General features: G+C 43.9%; 1 protein-coding gene across 1 annotated transcript in view; it reads right to left on the bottom strand.

The window, feature by feature from the left end:
• The window catches only part of GRIN2A (glutamate ionotropic receptor NMDA type subunit 2A), a 302,511-nt gene that overhangs the window by 142,782 nt on the left and 135,168 nt on the right, over window positions 1–24,561 (bottom strand). The window contains exons 5-7 of the mRNA XM_018565387.1: window positions 15,983–16,151; window positions 15,700–15,853; window positions 3,057–3,182 (exon numbers count right to left, since the gene is read on the bottom strand). Of these exons, the coding sequence (XP_018420889.1) occupies window positions 3,057–3,182; window positions 15,700–15,853; window positions 15,983–16,151 (449 nt within the window). The remainder of the gene's footprint in view (window positions 1–3,056; window positions 3,183–15,699; window positions 15,854–15,982; window positions 16,152–24,561) is intronic.

The raw sequence follows: 24,561 nt of genomic DNA, 5'->3' as shown, positions 1-24,561 counted from the left end.
TATATATATATATATATATTTATATATATGTGTGTGTGTATACTGTATATACTGTATGTATAAATGTATGTATATAAACTATAAACTGCTCAAAAAAATTAAAGGAACAGTTTGAAAACACATCAGATCTCAATGGGGAAAAATATCATGCTGGATATCTACTGTATACAGGACTGGGTAATGTGTTCGGAACGAAAGTATGCCACATCTTTTGATTTGTATGGACCCCACGGGCTTGTATGGATCCTGACAATGTTGGGGCATGCTCCTAATGAGACAACGGATGGTGTCCTAGAGTAGCTCCTCCAAGATTTGGACCAGGGGGCATCACTGAGCTCCTGAACAGACTGTAATGTCGCAGAGGTGTTCTATTGGATTCAGGTCAGGCGACGGGGGGGGCATTCAATGGTATCAATTCCTTCATCCTCAAGAAACTGACTGCATTCTCTCACCACATGAGGCTGAGCATTGTCATGCACCAGGAGGAACCCAGGACCCAGTGCACCAGCTTAGGGTCTCACAATGGGTCCAAGGATTTCACCCCGATACCTAATGGCAGTCAGGGTGCCATTGTCTAGCCTGTAGAGGTCTGTGCGTCCCTCAATGAATATGCCTCCCCAGACCATCACTGACCCACCACCAAACCGGTCATGCTGAACGATGTTACAGGCAGCATGACGTTCTCCACGACTTCTCCAGACCCTTTCACATCTGTCATGTGCTCTGGGTGAACCTGCTCTCGTCTGTGAAAAGCACAGGGCACCAATGGTGAACCTGCCAATTCTTGTGTTCAATGGCAAATGCCACTCGACCCCCACCCAGCGTGCAGTGAGCACAGGGCCCACTAGAGGACGTCGGGCCCTCAGGCCACCCTCATGAAGTCTGTTTCTGATTGTTTGGTCAGAGACATTCACACCAATGGCCTGCTGGAGGTCATTTTGTAGGGCTCTGGCAGTGCTCAGCCTGTTCCTCCTTGCACAAAGGAGCAGATACTGGTCCTGCTGATGGGTTAAGGAGCTTCTACGGCCATGTCCAGCTCTCCTAGAGTAACTGCCTGTATCCTGGAATCTCCTCCATGCTCTTGAGACTGTGCTGGGAGACACCGCAAACCTTCTTGCAGTGGCACGTATTGATGTGCCATCCTGGAGGAATTGGCATGCCTGTGCAACCTCTATAGTGTCCAGCTATCGCCTCATGCTACCAGTAGTGACACTGACTCTAGCCAAATGCAAAACTAGTGAAAAAAAGTCAGAAAAGATGAGTAGAGATAAAAATTTCAGTGGCCTCCACCTGTAAAACCATTCCTGTTTTGGTGGTCGTCTCATTGTTGCCCATCTAGTGCACCTGTTGTTAATTTCATTAACACCAAAGCAGCTGAAACTGATTAACAACCCCCTCTGCTACTTAACTGACCTGATCAAAATCCCAGGAGTTTAATTGACTTGATGCTATACTCTGATTAAAAAGTGTTCCTTTAATTTTTTTGAGAAGTGTATATGCACAGTACTGTGCAACCCTTTTGTGCACTTGTAAAAATTGCTGTAAAGTGAGGATGCTTTAAAACATAATTAAGGGAATTTATTAAAACTGGAGGAGACTAGATCTGAAGCAGTTTCCCAGGGCAACCAATCAGCTTCTCTCTTCAGTTTGTTCTGTTAAGCTTTTAAAATGAAACAGAGAAGCTGATTGATCACGATGCACAGCTGCTCCAGTTTTGATAAATTCCTCTCATTGTATTAAACAGTTTTTATTTATCAATAACAATCTACAAAGTGCATGAACAGAAAAATCCTAAATCCAACTAATATTTGGTGTGTCCACTCTTTGCCGTAAACCACTTTCTTGCCTATTCTTACAGTGGGACAGAACCACTTCCAGCTTCCCTGATCAGTAAGTCTTACATTGCATTCCCTTCTGCTATAAGCTCATGGTCATTTCAGCAACCATGAACCGATGGCAGAAGTGTGCCCAAGACACTTCTGATTGAATGAACAGCTGTGATTACCCCAATCCTACCACCACCACCACCCACTGCCACCACTATCCTGTACTGTGCACTGCCTATCTGTGATTTTGCCATGCCCCCTCCCACTCAATCGACTTTTATGGGGTTAGCAATGTAGTTTACAATTTTACGAGGTTACGATGGGTTCAGGGATTGCCCCAGGATCTGATTTTTTGTTACACCACAATAACATCCCGTTGAAGGCATATAGACAGTCTGTTCTTGTACACCTGGTGAACGCGGCGAGGGCCTGTATACCTCTTTTGTGGAAACAGCCTTCGCCGACCACCATACAGCAGTGGCTCCAGCGAGTCAACGATATTAAACATATGGAAGATCTCACTAGCTCCATAAAGGGCACAGTGTCTAAATTCTCCACCACATTGGTTTTACTGGACTGAATTCCTTGAATCAACCGAATACCAACTTTTAATGAGCAGTTAAGATCCACGGCATGAGTGAGAAAACACCCTTCACACCCTCCCTTCCCCGGTCTTGTTTCCTTCCCTACCTCTCTCCATTTCCTTCTTCACATCGTCATACTTTTACTCCCCCGACATTATACATGTCATGCCAGGTTTCCGGCTCCATAAAGGGCTCCATGCCTTGACGGCTTGAGTGGTTATATACAGACCTTTCCCGGCCTTGGCTCACCTTGGGAACGGGCCATGGCATGGTACCAGGGAAGCGATATGTTTTTGGTTTCTTTTTTGCATATGACAGGGAGCAGTAATGAGAATTCATGTGGTTCAATTGTTTTATGACAACGCATCACACCTTGATTGTATTACCCTTTACTGTATGACAATGTTACTTGTTTTGTACCTTTGTTTTATATCTGAAAAAAATTTCTTTTGAATAAAAAATAGAATTTAAAAAAAAAGATAGGAGTCCCTCTCAAAACATTAGTACAATGCTGCTGGAAAGCAGGCTCTGTACCAGTGGTATTCAGAGAAGGCATTGCAGGTTTTTTTTGAGATTTTCTGTGCAAGCTAAAGAGTATAACCAGCCATCTCAATAACATGTTTATATGGAACAGTTTAAATCTTACCTTTTCCTTGTGCCAAGTTTCTGTTATATCCTACTGGACTAAAGTACTCAAATATAAAAACAGCCATTGCGGAAACCAAGAGAAGCATCACAAACATCATCACCCAGACAGAAGCACTAAACGGTTCTGTAGCAAGATAGGAACAGTAAAAAAAAATTATTTATTAGACTGACAGCTAAAAAAAATAGTAGATTCAAACTGAATTATTTTTTACTTAGATACTGTACATATAGAAAAAACCTAGAGCTAAGACATACTGTATTTGCCTATTATGTCATACAAAAGCAGGTTCTTAAGCATCTGAATTGATTAAACAGAAGGGAAACTGACTTTAAATTGAGTAGCCCTACACAATATTCAGGACCATTACAACGTATATTATTAGGTATATTCATGTTATTCCTGGTACCAGACTAGAGAATATGGAATTATTCCCATTTATTTTGTGTATCAGAAAAATGGCGTAAATGATAAGTACAAAAAACTTGTAGTTGTGTCATCCATGGACTTAAATCACTCTGAACCTCTGTAGGCTTTAGGGTTAGTTCACACCAGTGCGTTCCGGTCCGATTCTGGCCGGAACGCACTGCATCACATTCCGACTGGCTCACTTTTTTGTGGGGCAGGAGGAGACACGGTGAGTCATTGAAGTGAATGGCACCGTAGCCACGCCCTCCGGCCGCAATGCGATCGCCCGCACGGGATCGCAAGGCACATTGTGCCTGCGGTTTCGGTCCCGTGCGGTGCGATCAAAATGCTGCAATAACTATTTTGATCGCACCACACAGGACCGGACCGCAGGCACAATGTGCCTTGCGATCCCGTGCGGGCGATCGCATTGCGGCCGGAGGGCATGGCTATGGTGCCATTCACTTCAATGGCCCGCCGTGCCCCCTCCTGCCCCACAAAAAACTGAACTGGTCGCAATACGATGCAGTGCGTTCTGGCCAGAATCAGACCGGAACACACTGCATGTGGTTAGAACGAACCCTTATACACAGAAGTGTTGACTACATAATTGTATGCATTGTCTTTGGGAAAATGACTGTGGAAATGTGGGCCTTTCTCTGTTTTCCAGCAAAAGCTTGAACTGGTCATATATTTAAATTGAGTTTGTAGTCTATTATATTTCTATAATTATTTTGTTTTAATAATCATGTGATCAACGAAGGGCCCACTCGGATTTAAATGCATATTTTAGCACGTGATATGACAAAGTCATATATGTGTGAAAGGCACCTAAATTCATGATAGAGGGCAATACACCCTCACTACAGCACATTACAATGCACATGCCATGCATTGTGTTAAAAAAGGGACTGCCCTAATGCAACACAAGTTAATATACAACATAACACACATCAATAATTGTGTTTTAACACACTGCAATGACTCAGAGAAAAGTCACTTTGCATTGAATAGTTACTTTTGAATGTCCGAAAATTTTGAATTCTAACTCGAACTCAATGCAAGTCAGTGGGGGTAGAACTTTCAGAAATGATTGTCCCCTTTAAGAGGGCTTATATGCAAACTATTGTCCCTAAAAAAGGCATGGGGGTCCGGTTACTGCACTAGGGGTACAGAAATCAATGAAAAACAAAACAAAACAAAAAATCCCGCCAATGCTACAGTGCCGTCCGTCCGTTTTTTTACAACGGCCGGACGGCAAGTGGTTAAAGGAGCAGTGATTTTTACATCGCTTAAAGGGTAAGAATAAAAATGAAAAATTCCTTCAAAGAGGTTTTCCTTTAATCTTTTAAAAAACTGCTTGGCGAGGCAGCCTGTATGAAGAGACCACATTTTAGGACACTCGGAACAAGGTTAGAGATTTTTTGGATACATTCTGGTGCCTCTTGGATCAAAGTAACAACAGGTGCTTTAAAATTGAGCCTTTGGTATCGGCAAGTGCCTTCACACCGTAACCCTTCAGAGTTATTCTTCACAAGTGCAGGGTTGGACCCTGCTGTAAAATATTCAAATGATATGCACCTGTCACTCAGGTGCACCCAAATATTGGGCCTTTAGTGTTGGTAAGTGCCTTCACACGGTAACCCTTCAGAGTTCATCTTGACGAGTGCAGGGTTGGACCCTGCTGTAAAATATTCAAATTATATGCACCTGTCACACAGGTTGGTGAACCCAAATCTTGGGCCTTTAGTGTTGGCAAGTGCCTTCACACTGTAACCCATCAGAGTTATCCTGGAAGAGTGCAGGATTGGACCTTGCTGCAAAAAATTCAAATGATATGCAACTGTCACATGCAGGTGTGGAAAAATGTGCTCTTGGTCGTTGGTGGTGCACTATTCCGGAAACTTTGGCGGAATAATCACCCACAAAGTTAGGCAGCCTAGGAAGTCTTCCGAATCCAGAGATCCCCAATCTATTCATTGACATCAGCATCAGGGGATTGATAGCTGCTGCTGATCCAGGACTGATTCATTTTATAAATGTCAGGTTGTCAACGGAGTCTGTGGACAGACGCACTCTGTTGTCTGTCACTAAACTTCCAGCAGCACTAAACGTCCTTTCCAAAAGCACACTGGATGCAGGGCAGCCCAGTAGCTCCATGACATTTTGGCTAAGTTCTGACCAGTAATCCATTCTCAAGACCCAGTAAGCCAGTGGATCGTAATCCTGCACCATATGATGCAGATGCTGGCGATGGGTGCCTAAAGTTAACATTCCTGGGTGCCGAGGACTGAAAAAATTTCTGAAGGCATCAGTCAGACAGCCCCCTTCTCCACCGCTCTTCCTTTGACCAACCAAAGCCTAGGAAGCACCTCTTTCATCACTTGGTAACCTACCAGTGTCTGGAAAGGTGTTACACAAGTTTCTCTTCAAAGCGTCCTCCAGTTGTTTCATCCTGTGCTCCCTCTGTGTGGGCAGGATGAGCTCTGCAACTTTACGCTTGTAGCATGGATCAAGAAGGGTTGCCAACCAGTAATGATCCCTCTCCTTGATACCACGAATCCTGGGATCCTTTCTCAGGCTTTGCAAGATAAGGGAGCCCATGCAGCGTAAGTTGGAGGAGGCATGAGATTCCAAGGCTTCAGGATCACTGAGGATGACACTATTGTGCACTTCCTCCTCTCAGCCAGCCAGTACTACTCCTTGAGTTTCTGGGGACAGAAAACCCTCCCTTGAAGACTGCCTTATGTCATCCCCTGCTTCAATGCCCCACGGCTGACATAATCCTCTTCCTCTTGTGTGATCTGCGGTCCTGCAGGAATGGTGTCTGCGTAAAGGGGGCCTTGAGAGATAAGGAAGTCCTCCTCTTCCTCCCGCTGTTCTGCCTCAAGTGCCAGATCAATAATTCCCCGCAGAGTGTGCTCCAGTAGGAACACAAGAGGGATTGTGTCACTGATGCATACATTGTCCCTGCTCACCATCCTCGTTGCCTCCTCAGATGGTGACAGTACAGTGCATGCATTCTTTATCAGCAGACACTTATGTGGGGAAAAAAGCCAAGGTCCCCAAAGTGGAGTTCCACCTGATGGGCATGTGACAAATCAGATGGTTTGTGTGCAGGTGGAATTCCCTTTGAATTTCAGCCAGATGAACACTTGCTGGGTATGACCGCCTGAAATGGCTACAGACTTTTCTGGCCTGCCACAGAAGATCTTGCAGCCCTGGGTACCTGGTTAAGAAACTTTGTACCACCAAATTAAGGACGTTTGCCAAGCATGGTACATGCGTCAACTTTCCCAGGCGTAGGGCGGAGAGAAGGTTGTTGTCATTGTCGGATACAACCATTCCCGGCTCAAGCTGGTGTGATGTTAACCACCTCTGGGCCTGTCCCTGCAGAGCTGACAGAATCTCTGCCCCGGTGTGGCTCCTGTCCCCTAGACAAACCAGCTCAAGCACTGCATGGCATCTTTTTGCCCGAGCCGTTGCGTAGACCCTGGAACGCTTATGGTGAACTGCTGGTTCGCCGGACTTTCTGCAGAGGAGACCATCATGGAGGATGAAGAGGAGGGGGTGGAGCAGACAGATCTCACATTAGCAGCTTTTTGGAGGCGTGGTGGTTGAACAACCTCCAGCACAGAGCCCCATCCTGGATCCCTCCCAGCTGCAAGCAGAGTTACCCAGTGTGCTGTGAAGGAAATATAATGTCCCCGACCATGCTTGCTAGACCACGTGTCGGCGGTAATGTAGACCTGACTGCTGAATGCCTTGTACAAACAAGGCCAAACATTGCCTTCCACATGCTGGTACAGTGCTGGAATGGCCTTCTGTGAAAAGAATTGGTGTTTGGGAACCTGCCACTGTGGTACAGCACATTCTGCAAACTCACGGAAAGGGCAGAGTCCACTAGATGGAAAGGCAGCAGCTGTAAAGCTAGCAATTTTACCAAGCTGGCATATAGCATGTGTGTAGTTAGGACAGTATTTTTTTCGCTGCAACAGCTGGGGCAGCAAAATTTGACTTCTAAAATCTGCTGCTGGTGGGCTGCTGGCAGATTCAGCAGAAGAACCTGTGAGACCCATTGCTATACCATAATCCCTGGAGGTTGTTGACATGGCATGATGTATAGTGGGGGTAGAGATGACAGATGAGGAGCGAGGAGAGGTGTTGTCCTTCCTATGATGCTGTTGCCAATGCCATGCGTGGCAGGTGGTCAGATGTTTCTTCAAGCACGTGGTACCCAAGTGGCTGATGTTTTTGCCATGCTTGATCTTCTTGAGACAAATAGCAATGCTGTGGTCTGCTGCACATGTGCTGAAAAACTCCCACACAGCTGAGTTCCTAGAAGTGTGCTGCGAGACAACAACAGTGCCCTGCACCAGTGCAGCTCTGCCTTCTGATGCAATGGCCTGGCTGCTCATATGGCTGCCCCTGGAGGACATTGTGCCTCGTTGGGGTTGTGCCTCCTCCTCACTCAGGCACCCAAGCAGAGTCAGTGACCTCATCATCACCCCCTCTGTCCTTGTCACTGGAGCCAACCTGGCAGTATGCTGCAGCTGGGGAAACATGAGTGCCAGTTTGTTGTGCATCATTGGCAGGGCCGGATTCCTGACAAGGCCAGGCCTCGGGGCGGTAGTGGGTGCAGGGGCGGCGCCGTGGCAGCGGGGGTGAAAAAATCCTGCCGTCCCGACCGACGGCCACTAACAAGTCACGATGTTCAGACGCGGCGTTCCAAGTCACGGCGTCAGGCAGATGGGAGGGGTCCTGTACTTTTCCTGCTCATGGGTAAGAAGGAAATCCTGGAGTGGACATCAAAGAAAACTAGCGCCGGAGACGTCCCAGCCCTCTTCTCCCTCTGACTGAGGACCTTCACATCCAGATCCAGTGTCATCTCCACATCTTCCAGGGAGCTATGATTCTCCCATCACTGCTCTGCCTCCGGCCACCTCCAGGACGAGATTACAGTGCCAAGCAGAATATTTGACTCAAAGATATGTAATTTAGAAGCCTCCTATGTGATGGCACATTAGAGGTGACAGGTTCTCTTTAAGGTGACATCAGGGTTCTTTTAGACCCCTAGTGTCACCTTTCCACTTCTCTGGATTCATCTGCTGAATGTCAACACAGCAGGCAGTGGCAAGGAGCAATAGCCAGCCTGTTATTGGTTATTTTAAATTGCAATAGCAGGCTGGCTATTGCACCTGCCCACTGCTTGCTATCAATCAGCAGAGGAGGGACCTGAAGGTGAAAGTTCACCTTCAGGTCCCCCTCTGCTGATTGACAGTGAGTGGGTGCAATAGCCAGCCTGCTATTGGCTAATGAAATGTAAAATATCCAATAGCGGGCTGGCTATTGCACCCGCCCACAGGCAAAAGAGGGGGCAAGGATGAGCAGAGAACGCAGCGGGGCAGGTGTTCTATCAAAGATTGCGACATCGGTGGAATGTGTGACCATTCACGTGGTCATACATTTTTGCATAATCACTCCCACTTTTTTTGGAATATGGGGGGGGGGCGGCATTGAAGGACCCGGCCTTGGGGCGGCAGATGGAGTAAATCCAGGCCTGATCATTGGCACCCCCTCCCTCTAGGCTGATGATACCCCCTTCCTCAACCTCAGAGCCAACATCAGACCATTGTAATTGCTGCACATCATCCAGCAGCATGTCACTGACGGTTAATCGACTGTTAAAATCAACTGTTATAATCGAATGCTATAATAGACCAGTATGACTGACTGCTATAGTATAGAACGCTGTATACAACTCTGATATAGAACACTGTACACAACTCTGATATCGAACTGTGATATAGAACGCTGTATACAACTCTGATATAGAACACTGTATACAACTCTGATATAGAACACTGTATACAGCTCTGATATAGAACGCTGTATACAACTCAGATATAGAAAGCTGTATACAACTCTGATATAGAACTGATAAAAAACTGCAAAAAATAAACATTTTGCATGGCTTATACTGTACCACAGAAGTTGCTTTGCCAGTACGTTGACTCATATGATTGAAGACATTATAGGGTGGATCAGTGATCCTCTGGTCATAAACCAATACATTTTATCTGATCTGCATACAGCCAAATGTAGTCAGTGAAGTTGATTTACTAAAGGAGCTGAGAATCTTCACACAATAAATTCTGTGAATATTTACTTTAGTTATCCAGGTAAAACAAATTCTTGTTTTACCTATTTGCTTTTCATATGATTGCATAATGGTAGTGAATATTCCTACAATTAATTGTGTGATGATTCATAAATCCTTTAGTAAATAGGCCCAATAGACTACTAAATCACATCATTGATATTACAACTTTGTAGGAATTAAGAATACAATTTATAGACCGCATTCTTGTGGTTTTTATCAGTTACTTAGGTGAGATTCCCAATTGTGAAATTGTTTTGCTAAAAATAACTTAGGGGTTATTCACTAAAGAGCCGAAGGATATAGCCGTAGGTTCGGCTAATCTCTCGGCTTGCTTTGGCTGAACCGAAGGGCTGCTGTTCGGGCTATTCACAAGTCAGCCGAAGCGCTGAGCTGAAGCATATGCGCTTGGCTCTGCTGAGCCGTAGACACAGCTGAAGCGGGAGATGCAAATGTAAACAAATAGTAAAAAGAAAAATGTTTCGGGGGCCCTTTAGGTCTGGAAGGAATGTTAAAAGGGACCCCCGAATAAAAAAAAATGTGTGGAGTTCTCCCCAAAAGTTTTACCAGGCATTTTTAGGGCACTGGCCTGGCAGGCCTCTATGCGTCATACTGGGCCACATGCCCTCAACATCGGGAGGATGGTTTTCCAGGGGGGACCATTGCTGATGGGGACAAGGGCCTCTTCCCACAGCCCTGGCTCAGTGGTTGTGGGGGTCTGCGGGCAGGGGGGTCTTATTTGCAATGGGGTACCCCCTTTCATAAAGGGGGCACCCACATGCCACCCCGCTTGTACCCTTACTCATTCACTAAAGGGTTAAATCAAAATGTAAATAAAGAGACTAGACTTTTGGAAAAAAAATGTAATTGAACAAAAACGCAACACAACAGTCGACTTTTGTCGAGTCCTTTAATTAAATAATTAAAAAAATATCCAACAATGCAATCCAAGGTCAATCACGTCATCCAGCAATGTCCAGCAATATCTACACCACTGCTGAATCGTCGAAATAAAAAATGTCCAGAAGCCCGCCGACCCCACATGACGAACTCCCACAAGCATTTTGACAGGTGGCGGCCGAATGTAAACAGATAGGGCAAGCTAGCTGTGACATCACCGCTGTCTCCACCTAGCTATTGACATTTGATCGGCACCTGTCAAATTGCTATTGAAAGGTCCCGACCGAATGACAACAAATGGCCAATTTGTTGTCATGCAATGACAGGATCATTTTTTTACATTTAATAATCAAAGGAAATATTTACATTTTGATTTAACCCTGTAGTGAATGAGTAGAGGTACAAGTACCCCTTACTCATTCACAAGGGGGGCAGCATCTGGGTGCCCCCTTTATTAAAGGGAGTAGCCCAATGCAAATAAGCCCCCCCTGGCCACAGACATTGACATGGGGACAAGGTGCTTTTCCAGGGGGGACCCCTGTTGTCTCTCTTGGCAATTCCTACATCACTATAAGAGTCAATAATGAAGTAGGGGCTAGTGAGAAAAAGTAAACATCACATCCAAAATTGTCAGCAGCACCAAAGCTCTTCAAAAGATCAAAGATTCATCACAATGTCCAATGCCTAGAAACGTTTCAGTGTAAATCACAGATTCTTCTAACAACCATTAGAATATAATAACCTTGTTAGTAGCAATACGCAGCACATATTAATCTTAAGGGGACTTTTATAGTTGCAAACAGGCAGTGAAGAAAGCATTGTTATTAACAAACACATGTTTTATTCTATTTAATTTTAACTTTGTTTTCCAAGATTTAAGTTTGCATAGTTATGATTGGTCTTGATTATATCTCTAATCTATCTATTTAAATAGTGGTTACTAAAATAATATTGGGCCTTTAAGATTTTGGTGTGAATTCTCATTTTCATTATGTTATCTAGCTGGAAAAGCCAGTGGAGTAGAGGCAGAAAGAGGAACAGCAGGTTACATATTGCAGATGGTGTGTTGTGAAACTTAGGCTACAATACAGTATATACAGATGACTGTGGAAGCTTATGCTAGCTGAGGGAATCCACTTCTGAGAGTGCTGTTTTACGTAAACTCTTCTTTTGCTTCAGTTTGGAAATAGAGTTACCTCTCCTTTAAAACAAGAGACCTGATTCAAAAATCTGTTGTAGCACTCACCCCTGAAGAAGCCGCTGGAAAAATTTAGGATCCTTCTACCGGTTTTTCAGTTACCAGCCCTTTTTCATCACTGCTTGAGCAACACTGACACTTCTAAATAGAACAGGCTCAAAGCATAGGGTCTTTTTAATATTTGTTGTTCAGTAGTAAACTCAGGAGAGAGGGTTAGAGTTTACGGTAGGGATGCACCGATACTGTTGTTTATATGTCGGTACTTGCCGATACTGAGTACTGATACTTGTACTTCTGCTAGCTTGGAGCTGGCTTCCCAAGCAATCAGGAAGCCAGGCAGCCTCCATGCTGATAGGCCAGGTAGCCGGCTTCCCAGCCAGTCCGCATGGAGCTGGCTTCCCTGCTAATTAGGAAGTTGGGAGGAGGGTCATTACCTCCCGACCGGCTTCCTGATTGGCTGGGAAGCTGGCTCCATGCTGTTTGGCCAGCCCAATGCTGATTGGCTTGGAAACCCCTCCCTGGCCCATCATCATGGAGCTCGGGTTCCCGGCCAATCTGGAAGCTCTCTCCATGCCAATCAGCATTGAGCCGGCCACACAGCATCGAGCCGGCCACCCGCCAATCAGGAAGCCAGGCAGTGAGTCATTACCCACCGCTCAGCTTCCTGATTGGCCATGAAGTCGGCCCCATGTTCCCTCATGGCACTGCCATTCCGGTATCAGGGGTAAGTATCGGAGCATTCGGGCAGCATGAGTACTCACCCAAATACTCAGTATCGGCATCAATAACGATACTAGTATTGGTATCGGTGCATCCCTAGTTTATGGATACCCAAAGAGGAAAAATGGAGGACAGTGTGCCCACTAGTAGCAACAGCAAAATACCAACAGGTCCTATGAGAGCAACCAAAATAGTTTCTTGCAACATAGAGTAGCCAGGATAGATTTATGACTCCTTCAGAGCAGTCAGAATACTTATGGGGCACTCACTGGCTTCTTCTTTTCTGTATAGTACCTGAGCTCAGGGTGAGGAGTCTCTCCTACGGGATCCAGATGTCACTCTCACCAGCTCCTCTGCAACACTCCTCAGTAAGCAGATCCTTCCTCCAGCCCAGCTTCCTTCAGGTTTCTTTCCAGTAGCATCTTAGGCCTCTTAGCCCCCAGCACCTGCCACATGCTGAGGCCCAGGCCAAACATCTTGCAAACACACAGGCCTTCTCCCAGTGAGAAGCTCCAGGGGAGAGAGACTTCTGGAAAATTGTTGCATATACAGTACATGCATATTCATAATCTGGCAATTGATTCTTTCCACACTGTATGCTGGAGCTCATCCCAGCAACAGGGGGAAACAATTAATCTACCAGGTTTACTGAAAACCTTCAGAACACAGAATAATCAACCTCCAGACTGACAACAGTCAGTGGCGTCACAAGGAAGATTCGGGGGGTGCTCCCCGGACCCAGGTGTCACCATTGCAGGGTTGACACCAAAATGACTCACCCCCTCTAAAAAGTTGGGCACTCGGTCATGGACCGAGAGTCCGACAGTGTCAGCAAAGAGAAGGGGACCCGGCGGCATACCTCACCCTGCCAGGTGAACGTCCCCTCCTCTCTCTGCCTGCGTCCATCACCAAGATGGTCGCCGGCAGGCGTCAATCAGATGGTCGTGCACGCGCGATGATGACACGGCGGGGTGTCACTCGGTCTAGACACCCCTGACAGAAGTAAATGCACTAAATTTTGTAGCGGCACAACTAAAAGTGACAGGGGTGCTACACTGTGGTAACACATAACTAATGTGGAAATGTCAAACAATATTACCACATGGGAAATTATCAGTTGGTTAATCAAAGAGTAGAACATTTATTAGGCCACATTTTCATTCTAATTTGCACTCATGATTTATAAAGGTTTTTCAGTCTGTGAAACATGAAACCTAACTGTAAATATCACATTTTGTTTTCCACCTGTCCTGAGAAAGGAAACCAATAATATTTGATTATCTGGCAGTGTTACTGTCATATTACATGAGCACTAAGAAACTTAAAACGTATGCTTTAAGAGGGGGTTCCTAAAGAGAAGGGTTACACAATGTAACCATGGACCAATTTACATGCATGTGAGCTGTTGCAGTGCATTAAGGAGAATTAAATTGTGTTGTGTTAAGGGGGCCCATTAAAAATAAATGGGCTGACAATGTACCACAATGGATGAAAAAACACACTTGACCCTTCTTTAGCATATCAGCATACCACAACACACCCAATGTGTGTTGTGGCTTATTGCATTCAGTGGTGTACTTTGGTTTTGTGCTGCCCTAGGCAGGACTAAACTCAGGCACCCTTCTCAATCTAAATTTGCCCAACCCCTTTCTGTTTAAAGCACATTGTGTAACCTATCAGCTGTGTCCAGCCTCTAACATGTTGCGCTATTAGCGTAGTGGGGAAGCCCGCTCTGAATTTTGCTTATCCTGTCAGAAGCTGGACACAGTGGGTGCCTGTTTAAACTGTACCCAGGCACACACTGTATCACTTCTGCCAGTGTTGGAGAGAGAAGTTGGATTAGGGTAAGAATACTTTTTTTTCTCTTAATTGCTCTACCTCATTAGTTTGGGAGTGGTGTATTTTGCTGCCCCCCTAGAAAGTGCCGCCCAAGGCAAATGCATAGTTTGCCTTGTGGTAGATACACCTCTGGTTGCAGTCCGTTTTGCATTAAGTTTTACTGTACAGTGCATTGGAGTGCCATTTACAATAAAGGCAATACAACACACCGCAAATAGAGCAGGTGCACTGCAGGAAAAAGTAGTGTGAAAGTAACAGCATGGAAATTGCCATGATTCCCTGCATCATTCTTATTTCTAAACCTTATTTATTACTGTTTCAATTAATGTCTAGCTGGAGGCCAACAAAGTACCACAAGGAGCTACATTTCTCCAGGTTGGGCTTATGCTAGAAAACACAGAAGTAGGATATTTTGAACATTTTGATAATTATTTGGTAAAGGATTGGAAGGTTTTGTCTTAGTTTGACAAAATTTATTGTAATACAATGGTGTGGGTTTTTTTAATGACTACATTATAAGATCACAGAATGTAGGAGATAACAACATATCTTTATACCCCATGGAAACATATGCTGCACAAAAACCCCTACTCCACATGATCAGCACTAAAGATAGTGAATAATATGTTAGTTAACATAATTTATACCAATTTCTATTCTTACCCTTGTACATTTGTAAACAGTTTTGCAGATGTTCATATGTGTGTTCAATGCAGGGAGCACAAAAATATTAAAATAAAACTGAATACAACTATTAGACTGCTCATACACATAAAACACAACCATTTCAAAGTTTTGCAAAATACAACAGGGGTTTGGGCTCATCCATATGTTGTGTTAGTTTCAAAATGTTGTGCAATAAGTGATAAAGTCATGCAAAATGCTGAAAGTCTCCATTAAAGAAGAACTTCAGCTAAACAAAACACTTACCCTTGCCATGGGGCTACTGCCGCACTGCAAGAGTTAAGTGGTTGTTTTGTCTAGGGGACTCAAATAAAGCTCAAATAAAGCTGTTTTACTTACTTGATCCTGTTTCCCTCCAGGCTGCTAGACCAGTCTCCATCTTCTCCCCTTTGCTCTGGCAGTCTAAGGACTGTTATTGTCATCATGTCTTATGCAGGTCCATAGACATGCATTACATATGAGGATGCTGAGAGCCATTCCATAGCAGAAGTGTAAGGGGAGAGAGTCGAGTGCTCACTGCCACAGGAGTCTGGATCAGGTGAGTAAATTAGCTGTATTTAACTCTCCTATACAAAATAAGCACTTAACCTTTGCAGTGTGGGCAGCAGCCCCACTGCAAGATTACGTTTTTCTTTGCCTGGAGCTTTTTTTTAAGTTTTAGGAGTTGATTTTAGACCTAAGTTGGCTCAGAACATGGAGACCTGTATAACACCATGCAGTTTGGTACTTCTCACCTAGAAAAGCAGATGGAGAAACGGTGCCATTGCTACGTGATACCATAACACTAATTCCAGTTTCGACAAATGGAACTGAAAAATCAACAACCTCTGAACGCTCTTCATTGATTGTGAGTGAACCCACTGCCATAACTGCTCGTTTGTAAACCACCTGGTCCATTAATGACAATGCAGAAAAGAGAAAAGGCAAAAATGTCAGTTAATGTCACTAGAATTGGAAAATGGTAGACTTCTATTAACAAGTTCTTACTAAAGAGTTCTTTTACCTAACAGAACTTACTTCACCAATCATTCCATTCCAAACGTTATTGATTTTTTTTCCATGCTTCCCATTAGTTACGAGATAAAGGTCATATGTGAATTTCACAGTACTTGATAGTTTCTTCAAGATATCTATGCAGAATCCTTTACAACATTTTTTCACATATGTCCCCTCAGTCGTTGAATTGCTGCAACAAGCAGAACATATTCATACAATAACATTAATATTTTAAGCATTTGTTTAAGATAAGACCGTGTATAAGGGTGCAACTTTGGCTATAATCCTCTACATTGCCATTATGGTGCTAAAGGCCATGGAGACTGATTTAAAGCTATAACTACAATATAAAGCTCAGAAGCAGCTACTCAGTGTTTACATGTTGGTATGGGTGATACTGATGTGTAAAACAATGAAAAAAAACCACCATCACAATTATGCCTGACTGAGCACAGCGGTTGTCCAGGTTTTGTTAAAGGGTCTGTTGACTAACCATTTTACATAGAATAAACAAAATATGTGGCTAAAAGTGATGTTGTCATGAGGAAATTCCTGGGGAAATGATTACTGGCCTTCTGAAGAAAATGTTAGTTGCCTGGTTATGTTTGTTTGACCCCTAGTGTTGCCCGTTTTGCACTTTCCTGCTGTAAACTAATTGTATAGTTAAAAGATTATGGATTCTTGGTTTTTTATTTGGTGCTTTAGACTGCACACACTAAATAAGTCACAGACACAGGACAAGTATGTTGTAAATAAGTGTCAGATTTCTTTCCTCTATACTTGATCTGGTGCTGAATCCAAAGCTTCAACATGGTAGCCAGGAAAGAAATATTGTCAAATGGAGAGTTCAGCAATGGCAGACTCCATTATTCTCACAGTTCCATTAAAAAAATAATGTGTTTAGGGGCAGAGTTTGCTGATAGTCGCAAGCATATTTGTCTGCTGAGAGCTCCACCTCACCACCGCATTCTGTTTTTTGCTGCTTCTACCAGCCTATTATTACACTAGACTGCTGACAGGAGTTTACCTCTTTAATGAAACATGGAAATGCTTATTCCTCTTCTACTCAGAGAACAAAAGGCCACACAGTATTGCACAAACTTAGTTTTGCAGGTTTTTTTCCGTTTTTTGTTTTTACTGTTCAACCTACAAGTCTTGCGCGTAATCGGCCACCAGACATTGGCACCTTAAGTTGACAACCCCAGAGTTTCCTCCCCTATACGTTGGTCTGGCTGGTTGTAAGTACTGTTTTATCCCCATGGTTCTAACTCAAGAAATGCCTATAGAGCTATCCCATAGCTATGGGAATTATGATGTTCCTCACCTTGGTCAATTAACCCCTTGACCTGGGCCAACTTTGCTTTCATGTATATAGCTTACCTGTCATTCATCACCTACACTACCTGCCTTAATGGGGTCAGGTGGCTGTGGGGGGGTTTCCTGGTATTATTATATGTTCACTGTACATTGTTGACTCTTTAACCTGCCACATCTTTGTGATTCAGGTTGCTAGATTCATATTTGTGAATCGCCTAACTCAGGGCTCAAAATTTCAAGTCCTGATCTACTAGCCAGGCCTTAAAAGTTACTCGCCACCAGTTGCCCCACCTAACCCCTACCTTGACCCGACCTTAACTCCGCCCTAAATTATTATGAACACCCCCTCCTAAATTATCTTATGAAATTCCAGAATTACACCAGTTATAGATGACTACAACTCCCAGCTGCACTTTATACAGAAAAGCGGAATGATATCATCTATAGAGGACTACAACTCCCAGCTACACTTTAAACAGAAAGGCGGAATGATATCGTCTATAGAGGACTACAACTCCCAGCTACACTTTATACAGAAAGGCGGAATGATAGCGTCTATAGAGGACTACAACTCCCAGCTACACTTTATACAGAAAGGCGGAATTATATCGTCTATAGAGGACTATAACTCCCAGCTACATTTATACAGAAAGGCGGAATGATATCGTCTATAGAGGACTACAATTTCCAGCTACACTTTATACAGAGAAACCTAATCACCATATAGAAAAAAAGTAAAGAACTGCCCCAACTTCCTATGACATCAGTAGGATGTCACATTCCCGCCAGATAATTAAAAAAAAAATATAAACCATCAAGAAAGTGAATGTTTTTCAACTATCCAAACGAATAGACTGGAGTACCTGCTTGCAGAGATCAAATGACGTCCATGACCCTTTGCAGATCAACCTCCCCCTCCTGAAATAGCAGTGTGGAGATCAAAGGAAGAATCACAGCACCCGGCCATTAGTTCAGGCCGACTTGTGCTGCCATGGGAACAGGGGCGCCTATAACTAGAGGGGCCACTACATTCCAGCTCATAGTCCCGTCTGCCTGCACATGTGCAGTAGAGAGCGGGTATCTATGGTGACAGGAGACGTTGGCTTATACGATACACAGACACGTCTCCTGTCACCAGTCTAAACAAAGGCACGATCGCGGAGCCGATAGTGGGAGGACAGAGCAGAAAGAAACTGAAGGTGCTAGAGGAGAGAAGGGAGAGAGCAGATAGATCTCGTGCCTGGCTCGCACTCACATTATTTCCACTCGCCAAATGCGAGCAGGCGAGTGGAAATTTTGAGCCCTGGCCTAACTCATTATTTTATGAGCCTGTGCTCTCCTGCGGATGATATCTCTTCACCTATCATGGGTTTTTCTGTTTCCCAATTAGTATATAAAAGTTTTTGTATTGAACCACTAATGAAAGTGAGACACCACACCCCCAAGTAGTACATGTATAAAAAGGAGGGGAAGAGATGGGGCTTTAAAAGTGTTGTATCCGGATAGCGCGGGACTAAATCACATATATGGATATTGTTATGAGTGTTATGTTTAGTTTATATGCAACTCTATGATTCATCTCTGTGGCACTTGTTTCCTGTGATGCGTTTCCTGTTCCTGTTCTGTCGGTTCTCTTCTAAGAACATGACTTCTGTACACTAACGGCTTATACTGTCATTATTACCACATAAAACATGGTGTCAGAAGTACTTGAATCTGCGCTGCTTCTACTCATGGGACGCTGAAAGCTTGCCAGTCTTGCAGTGAGAGGCCTTAGAGCTGAATGTGCCTCCTGTAGTGATTGCTAAAACCAGCACCATGGCAACTGGACACAGCATTCCACTACCTGAGACAATGAGGGTGAGTGGGGATTGCAGCAGTAACTGGGATAACTTCAGAGCTGAGTTTGAGGATTACTCCCTAGCAACAGGATTACATGAGAAGCCTGCAGCAGTGCAAGCAGCTACACTGAGGAGAGTTATGGGCAGTGAATGCCTTCATGTTTACAAGCATAATCTGAACCTCACAGAGGAGCAGAACAGTGACACTAAAGCCATCCTGGATGCATTAGAAGTTTTTTCAGACCTTCTAAAAATGTCATATATGAAAGATGATAAGTTACTTGAACCCTCTGTGATACAAGGGGTACTGGAAAAGTTAGGGTTTAAGAAGCAAGTGTTCAAGGCACAATATGACACATCTGCAAGAGATTTGCCTGAATTGAATATTGGGGAATGAATCCGTATGAAACCGCTGCCTGGAGATCGAACAAGTCATTGGAGAATGGGTACTTGTCTGCGAAAGGTTGCACCACACTCCTATCTTGTGGACATTGATCGAACTCTCTATCGTCGCAATCGTGTGGATCTGCGTGTGGCTGAAAAGCCTGATTCACATTATCCAGTTGACAGGCCAGACTCGCCTGGTAATGCAAGGGCAAACTCACCAATTGGTGGTAGGGAATTTACAGTGATGATGCCACAGACTATTGTTAATGACAGTCCAGAGCAAGCAGGTATATCGGACGGGAGTGAAGAGCAGAGCATGCCAGTAAGTGGTGAGAAGAGCCCAGTAACCTCGGAGAGGGCTAAGAAACACTTTATGCAACGAGGGCCAGTTTTCACCCGCAGTGGTAGACATTCACAACCACCCAAAAGACTTAACCTGTAAATATGTTATCACAAGGATTCATCCACATGTCACAATGATTATTTATTAAGAGGGAGATGTTATGAGTGTTATGTTTAGTTTATATGCAACTCTATGATTCATCTCTGTGGCACTTGTTTCCTGTGATGCGTTTCCTGTTCCTGTTCTGTGGGTTCTCTTCTAAGAACATGACTTCTGTACACTAACGGCTTATACTGTCATTATTACCACATAAAACAGATATTCATTCATTAATAAATTATTTTTATTTTTACAGTTTGTTTATTTGCAAAATACATAATTATTATATATATATATACACAATCAAATAAAAGAATAGGTCAGATAAAATTCATATTTTATCTGACCTACACATGTTTTAGGTTTCTTGACCTTTCTTCACGTTTGGGTGGTTTTAGTCCTAGATTTACACACATGGCTATCACATTGCAATGGGTTTGTGGTTATTATTATAATTATTACAATATCCTACCCATCCTTATTATTCACTTTTACACATATTTTTGAACGTCACCTCTACCGATATGCGAGGAGGAGGTGACGCCCTTCACTGGCTTCCTTTAACACTCTGTCATCCCACTGCACTGGGATGTACATCTCCCATTGCGTGCGGGATTGTGGGGCGGTGCCTGGTAGATCGGGGTGCCGCCCCATTGGACGGTTTGCCAAGGTGGGTGGAGACCCGGCGCTTTGGCGGGAACACCCACATATGAATATGCCATGGCGGCATTAGCGCACACCACTAGCCCGCCCGGGCTGCGCACGTCACACGCCGGATATCGAGCGGCGTGGTATGGTGTAGCATGGGAATCACTTGGAAAGGATGGAGGGTGCAGATGAACGGTTTTTCTGGGAGGAACTGTCCCTTCCTTTTGAGACATCTTCTAAATTTGTAGGTATATGTTCCAACCTATTAGGTATATATCTAGCAGCTCTAATTGTCTCCCCTATATATTTTAGGACAATACTACTAGTCTAACTTTATTAAAGTAAATGGAGAATCTCCAATGTGTTAAGGTTCAATTATACCTTGCACTGACATTAGGTATATAGACATATGGGTATTGCTAGCCTATATAGGGTAGCTCCTACACTTATTATGAGAGCTCTCATTTACTGTCACTATTACAGTTTTGGTTAATATTTTTCCACAGCAGTAGGCACAATGAGGACCATTTGATTCCCCCAACTGTCCGTCTGTCTGTGTCCCCTTCATCTTTCTGCCTCCCTGGATATATAGGGGCTAGCCCTCGGATCAGCGGACTAGTCCATCAGCGGTCTTCCTGGTAAATTGCATATTTATTTGACTACAATAGTAATTGGAAATTCATACTGCATTGTTACTGGTCAATAAATTCAGTCACTATTTATTTGTTTGGTTACCTGATATATGCTATAGGCGTTCTCCCTAATCTTCTGAAGAAGCCAGTCCGGCGAAACGCGTCAAGGCTAGACCCATTGCACAACATCAGTATGAAATCAAAGAGGACTATTATGGATATTTCAATCAATAATGGACATTTGAAAAAGATAAGCAATCATGATATCGCATAGAATTAAGGAATTGTGCCAATGGGGTCTAGGGGGATGCTACGCCTTGGGATATGAATTTTATCTGACCTATTCTTTTATTTGATTGTGTATATATATCTAATAATTATGTATTTTACAAATGAACATGCTCTAAAAATTAAAATAATGTATTAATGAATGAATACCCATATATGTGATTTAGTCCCGCGCTATCCGGATACAACACTTTTAAAGCCCCATCTCTTCCCCTCCTTTTTATACATGTTTCCCAATTGACTTGCAGGTTCCAGTTCTTCTCCTGTTAGAATTTGTATTTGGTCTATGATATACTCTTTATGTCCTGACTTGTGTCTCATATTGAAAATGTTCCTAAAACTGGGTGAATTACTGAGCCCCCTGCCCAGGGGGGAACTTCCCCTTGTTTGTAAATGGCATATAGTATGTGTATTGCTCAGGTAAGGGGACTATATGTTCCCCAGTGACATGGTCTGTCCCTTCCACCTCACAAATCTGTGTCTGTCTTGACTGCTCTCAACTCCTGGGGCTGCAGCCCTCTATGTAGTGTCAAGGTCATCCAAAGGCTGCCATTCCACCATTTATACACACTGTCCTTACCACATTACCCTGAATTACTTTTATGCATCTTGTGCAGATATCATATAATTCTGAGGCAACAGTACATGCCCTCTATCCTGGCTTATTCTTCATGTACCTTTTAGGGTCTTGTGAACCCTGACCCAGTAAGATCCACTTACTGCATGACTAGAGCCATGGTTATACTATTGTCTTTTGTTTCCTGAGTTTTGCTGATTAAAGACTCCCCTGCCCTGGGCTCACCATTATTTATGCCACCATGAATGCCCTTAGGCCAACATAGGCACCTGTTATGACCTAACTGTCTAATATAGCATCTGGTGCTCCACTCTACTCTCAACCCCTTTAATGCTGTATATTTGGGCATTGAGGGGGACTGTGAGCCGCCTGAGGGGAAAGAGATGTGGTCTATATCTATAACTTTTGATTTCTCACTACTAACAGGTTGCCAGTGCCAATCCATTGTGTACCAAAATGTACAGTATGTTATGTGTTAAGACACTTGCTATGTTTACTTGTATGATATTTATTCAGGTATCTGGGTGGTGTTGGGATCGCTGGCAATGGAACTACCCTCTGCACAAAGGCTGCAGTTCCTGAGCACTTGGTGAGGATTTTCACTGTGCTTAGATTCTGTTATTCAGGTGTTTCCCCTATTTTGTACTAAGTGTACAGAATGTTCTCCTCCTTCTTCCTCCTTTTCTCCTTTTTGAAGAGGCCTTTCCCCCCTTTGCCTCTTCCCCTTGCCCCTTCCCTCTCCCGTGGATGTGGCACACTGGCCTACCCTTTACTATTTTGGCCATTTAATATGTGAAACTGAATTGTACTAAATGCACAAGCAGTGAGTCTAAGAGACCCATTTTAGGAGTCCAATGGCTTCCTCCCCCATATCCTGCCACTATAATACCTGCTTTGTCATCAGAAGACTAAATTAGTAAATGTCTTCTTTTATTCCCCTCTCCTTTTCTCTCTCCTTAACACACTTGCTGATCCTTAAGATCGATACCTTTTTGTCTACCTTCATTCATACTAACCCTCCACGTACAACTTAGAGACCCAAACTCCCTAAGATGACCTAGCTCAGGCATGTCAGTTCTATATCCAATGAACAGCACTCCCTACCCTGTCACGTCTTCCCTATTGTTCCCAATTACTGTGAACAAGATTGTGAACATGATAAAATCATTGCCTTCCAACAAAAGCCCAGGTTCAGATGAACTTTTTTATAAACAATACATACTCCAACTCTCTCCTACATTGGAAAAGGCATTTAATGCTATCTAGTCAATAGGTCCATTCATGGCCCAAACCCAGGAGGCACATGTCACTAGTATTCCCAGGGGAAAAAAAGACCCAACTTAATGTGTCAGTTATCAATGTCAATCTAAAAATATATGCAAAATTACTTGTCAGTTTGCGCAAAAAATATATGTCTTCACTTATCCATAGAAAACAGATAGAGTTTGTACCGGGTCAAGAGGCCTGTGATAATACTATAAACACCTTGACTCTTATTGACTATGCCAACATTCATTTCTACTATGCCTTCTTTCAATAGGTGCTGGAAAGGCATTTTATTGTCTTTAATGGGACTTCCTATGGCCTACCCTTCTACAAAATGGACCACCCCCTCTGTTTCTGGAAAAAGTTATAGTTTTTTACCATACCCCTTTGGCAAGGATTTGTGTCAATGGTCTCCTTTTGCAAACGGTCTTCATTAAATTCTGTATTAAGCAAGGGTGCCCCCTTTCCCCATATCTATCCATCCTTGTCATGAAACATTTAGCCAGTGCTCTCAGATTGAATCCTTCTATTCATTTGCGTCTTATGAAGCGAATATTCCCCCCAGCTCTCGACAATCTCCTGCGCCAGCAGCCCTGCCGCCTCAGCTGTCACACACACACCACACGCATCCAGCAGCTCCCGCAGGGTGATGTGTGAGCTGAGGCGGCAGGGCTGACAGTGTACCCAGTCCCGTGTACACATAACTGTGCCCGTCCCGTTCTCCCCACTACAGCCCTACAGGCTGTAATCGGCTGCAGCAATCTGTGTCAGTGGGGACAGGCAGCCGATTACAGCCTGTAAGGCGAAACCTCTGACACTCTGTGAGCTACCTCACGTGCCGTCTACTCACACCTCCGCTGCGTCCGCGCTCCTCTCCTGCTGACAGCTGCACGATCGTTCTCCATTCCAGCAGCTGACCACAATAACCAACCTGTTATTGGCTCTTTTAAATTGCAGTAGCCAATAAAAGGCTGGCTATTGCACCTGCACTCTGCATGCTGTCAATCAGCAGAGGTGGACCTAATGGAGAACTTCAGTTCCTCCTCTGCTGATTAACAGCAGGCAGTGGGCGGGTGCAGTAGTCAGCCTGTTTATGGCTATTGCAATTTTAAATATCCAAAAGCATGCTGGCTATTGCTCTCAGCAATGAAGTAAAAAAAAGTTTAATAAAATGAAATAAACTAAAATTAAAAAAAAGTTAA

Source organism: Nanorana parkeri, unplaced genomic scaffold, assembly GCF_000935625.1.
Source record: "Nanorana parkeri isolate BGI_ZX_2015 unplaced genomic scaffold, ASM93562v1 scaffold839, whole genome shotgun sequence".
Lineage (NCBI taxonomy): Eukaryota > Metazoa > Chordata > Amphibia > Anura > Dicroglossidae > Nanorana > Nanorana parkeri.
Note: the sequence above shows the minus strand (reverse complement) of the source record. Positions and strands in the feature narration are given on the sequence as shown.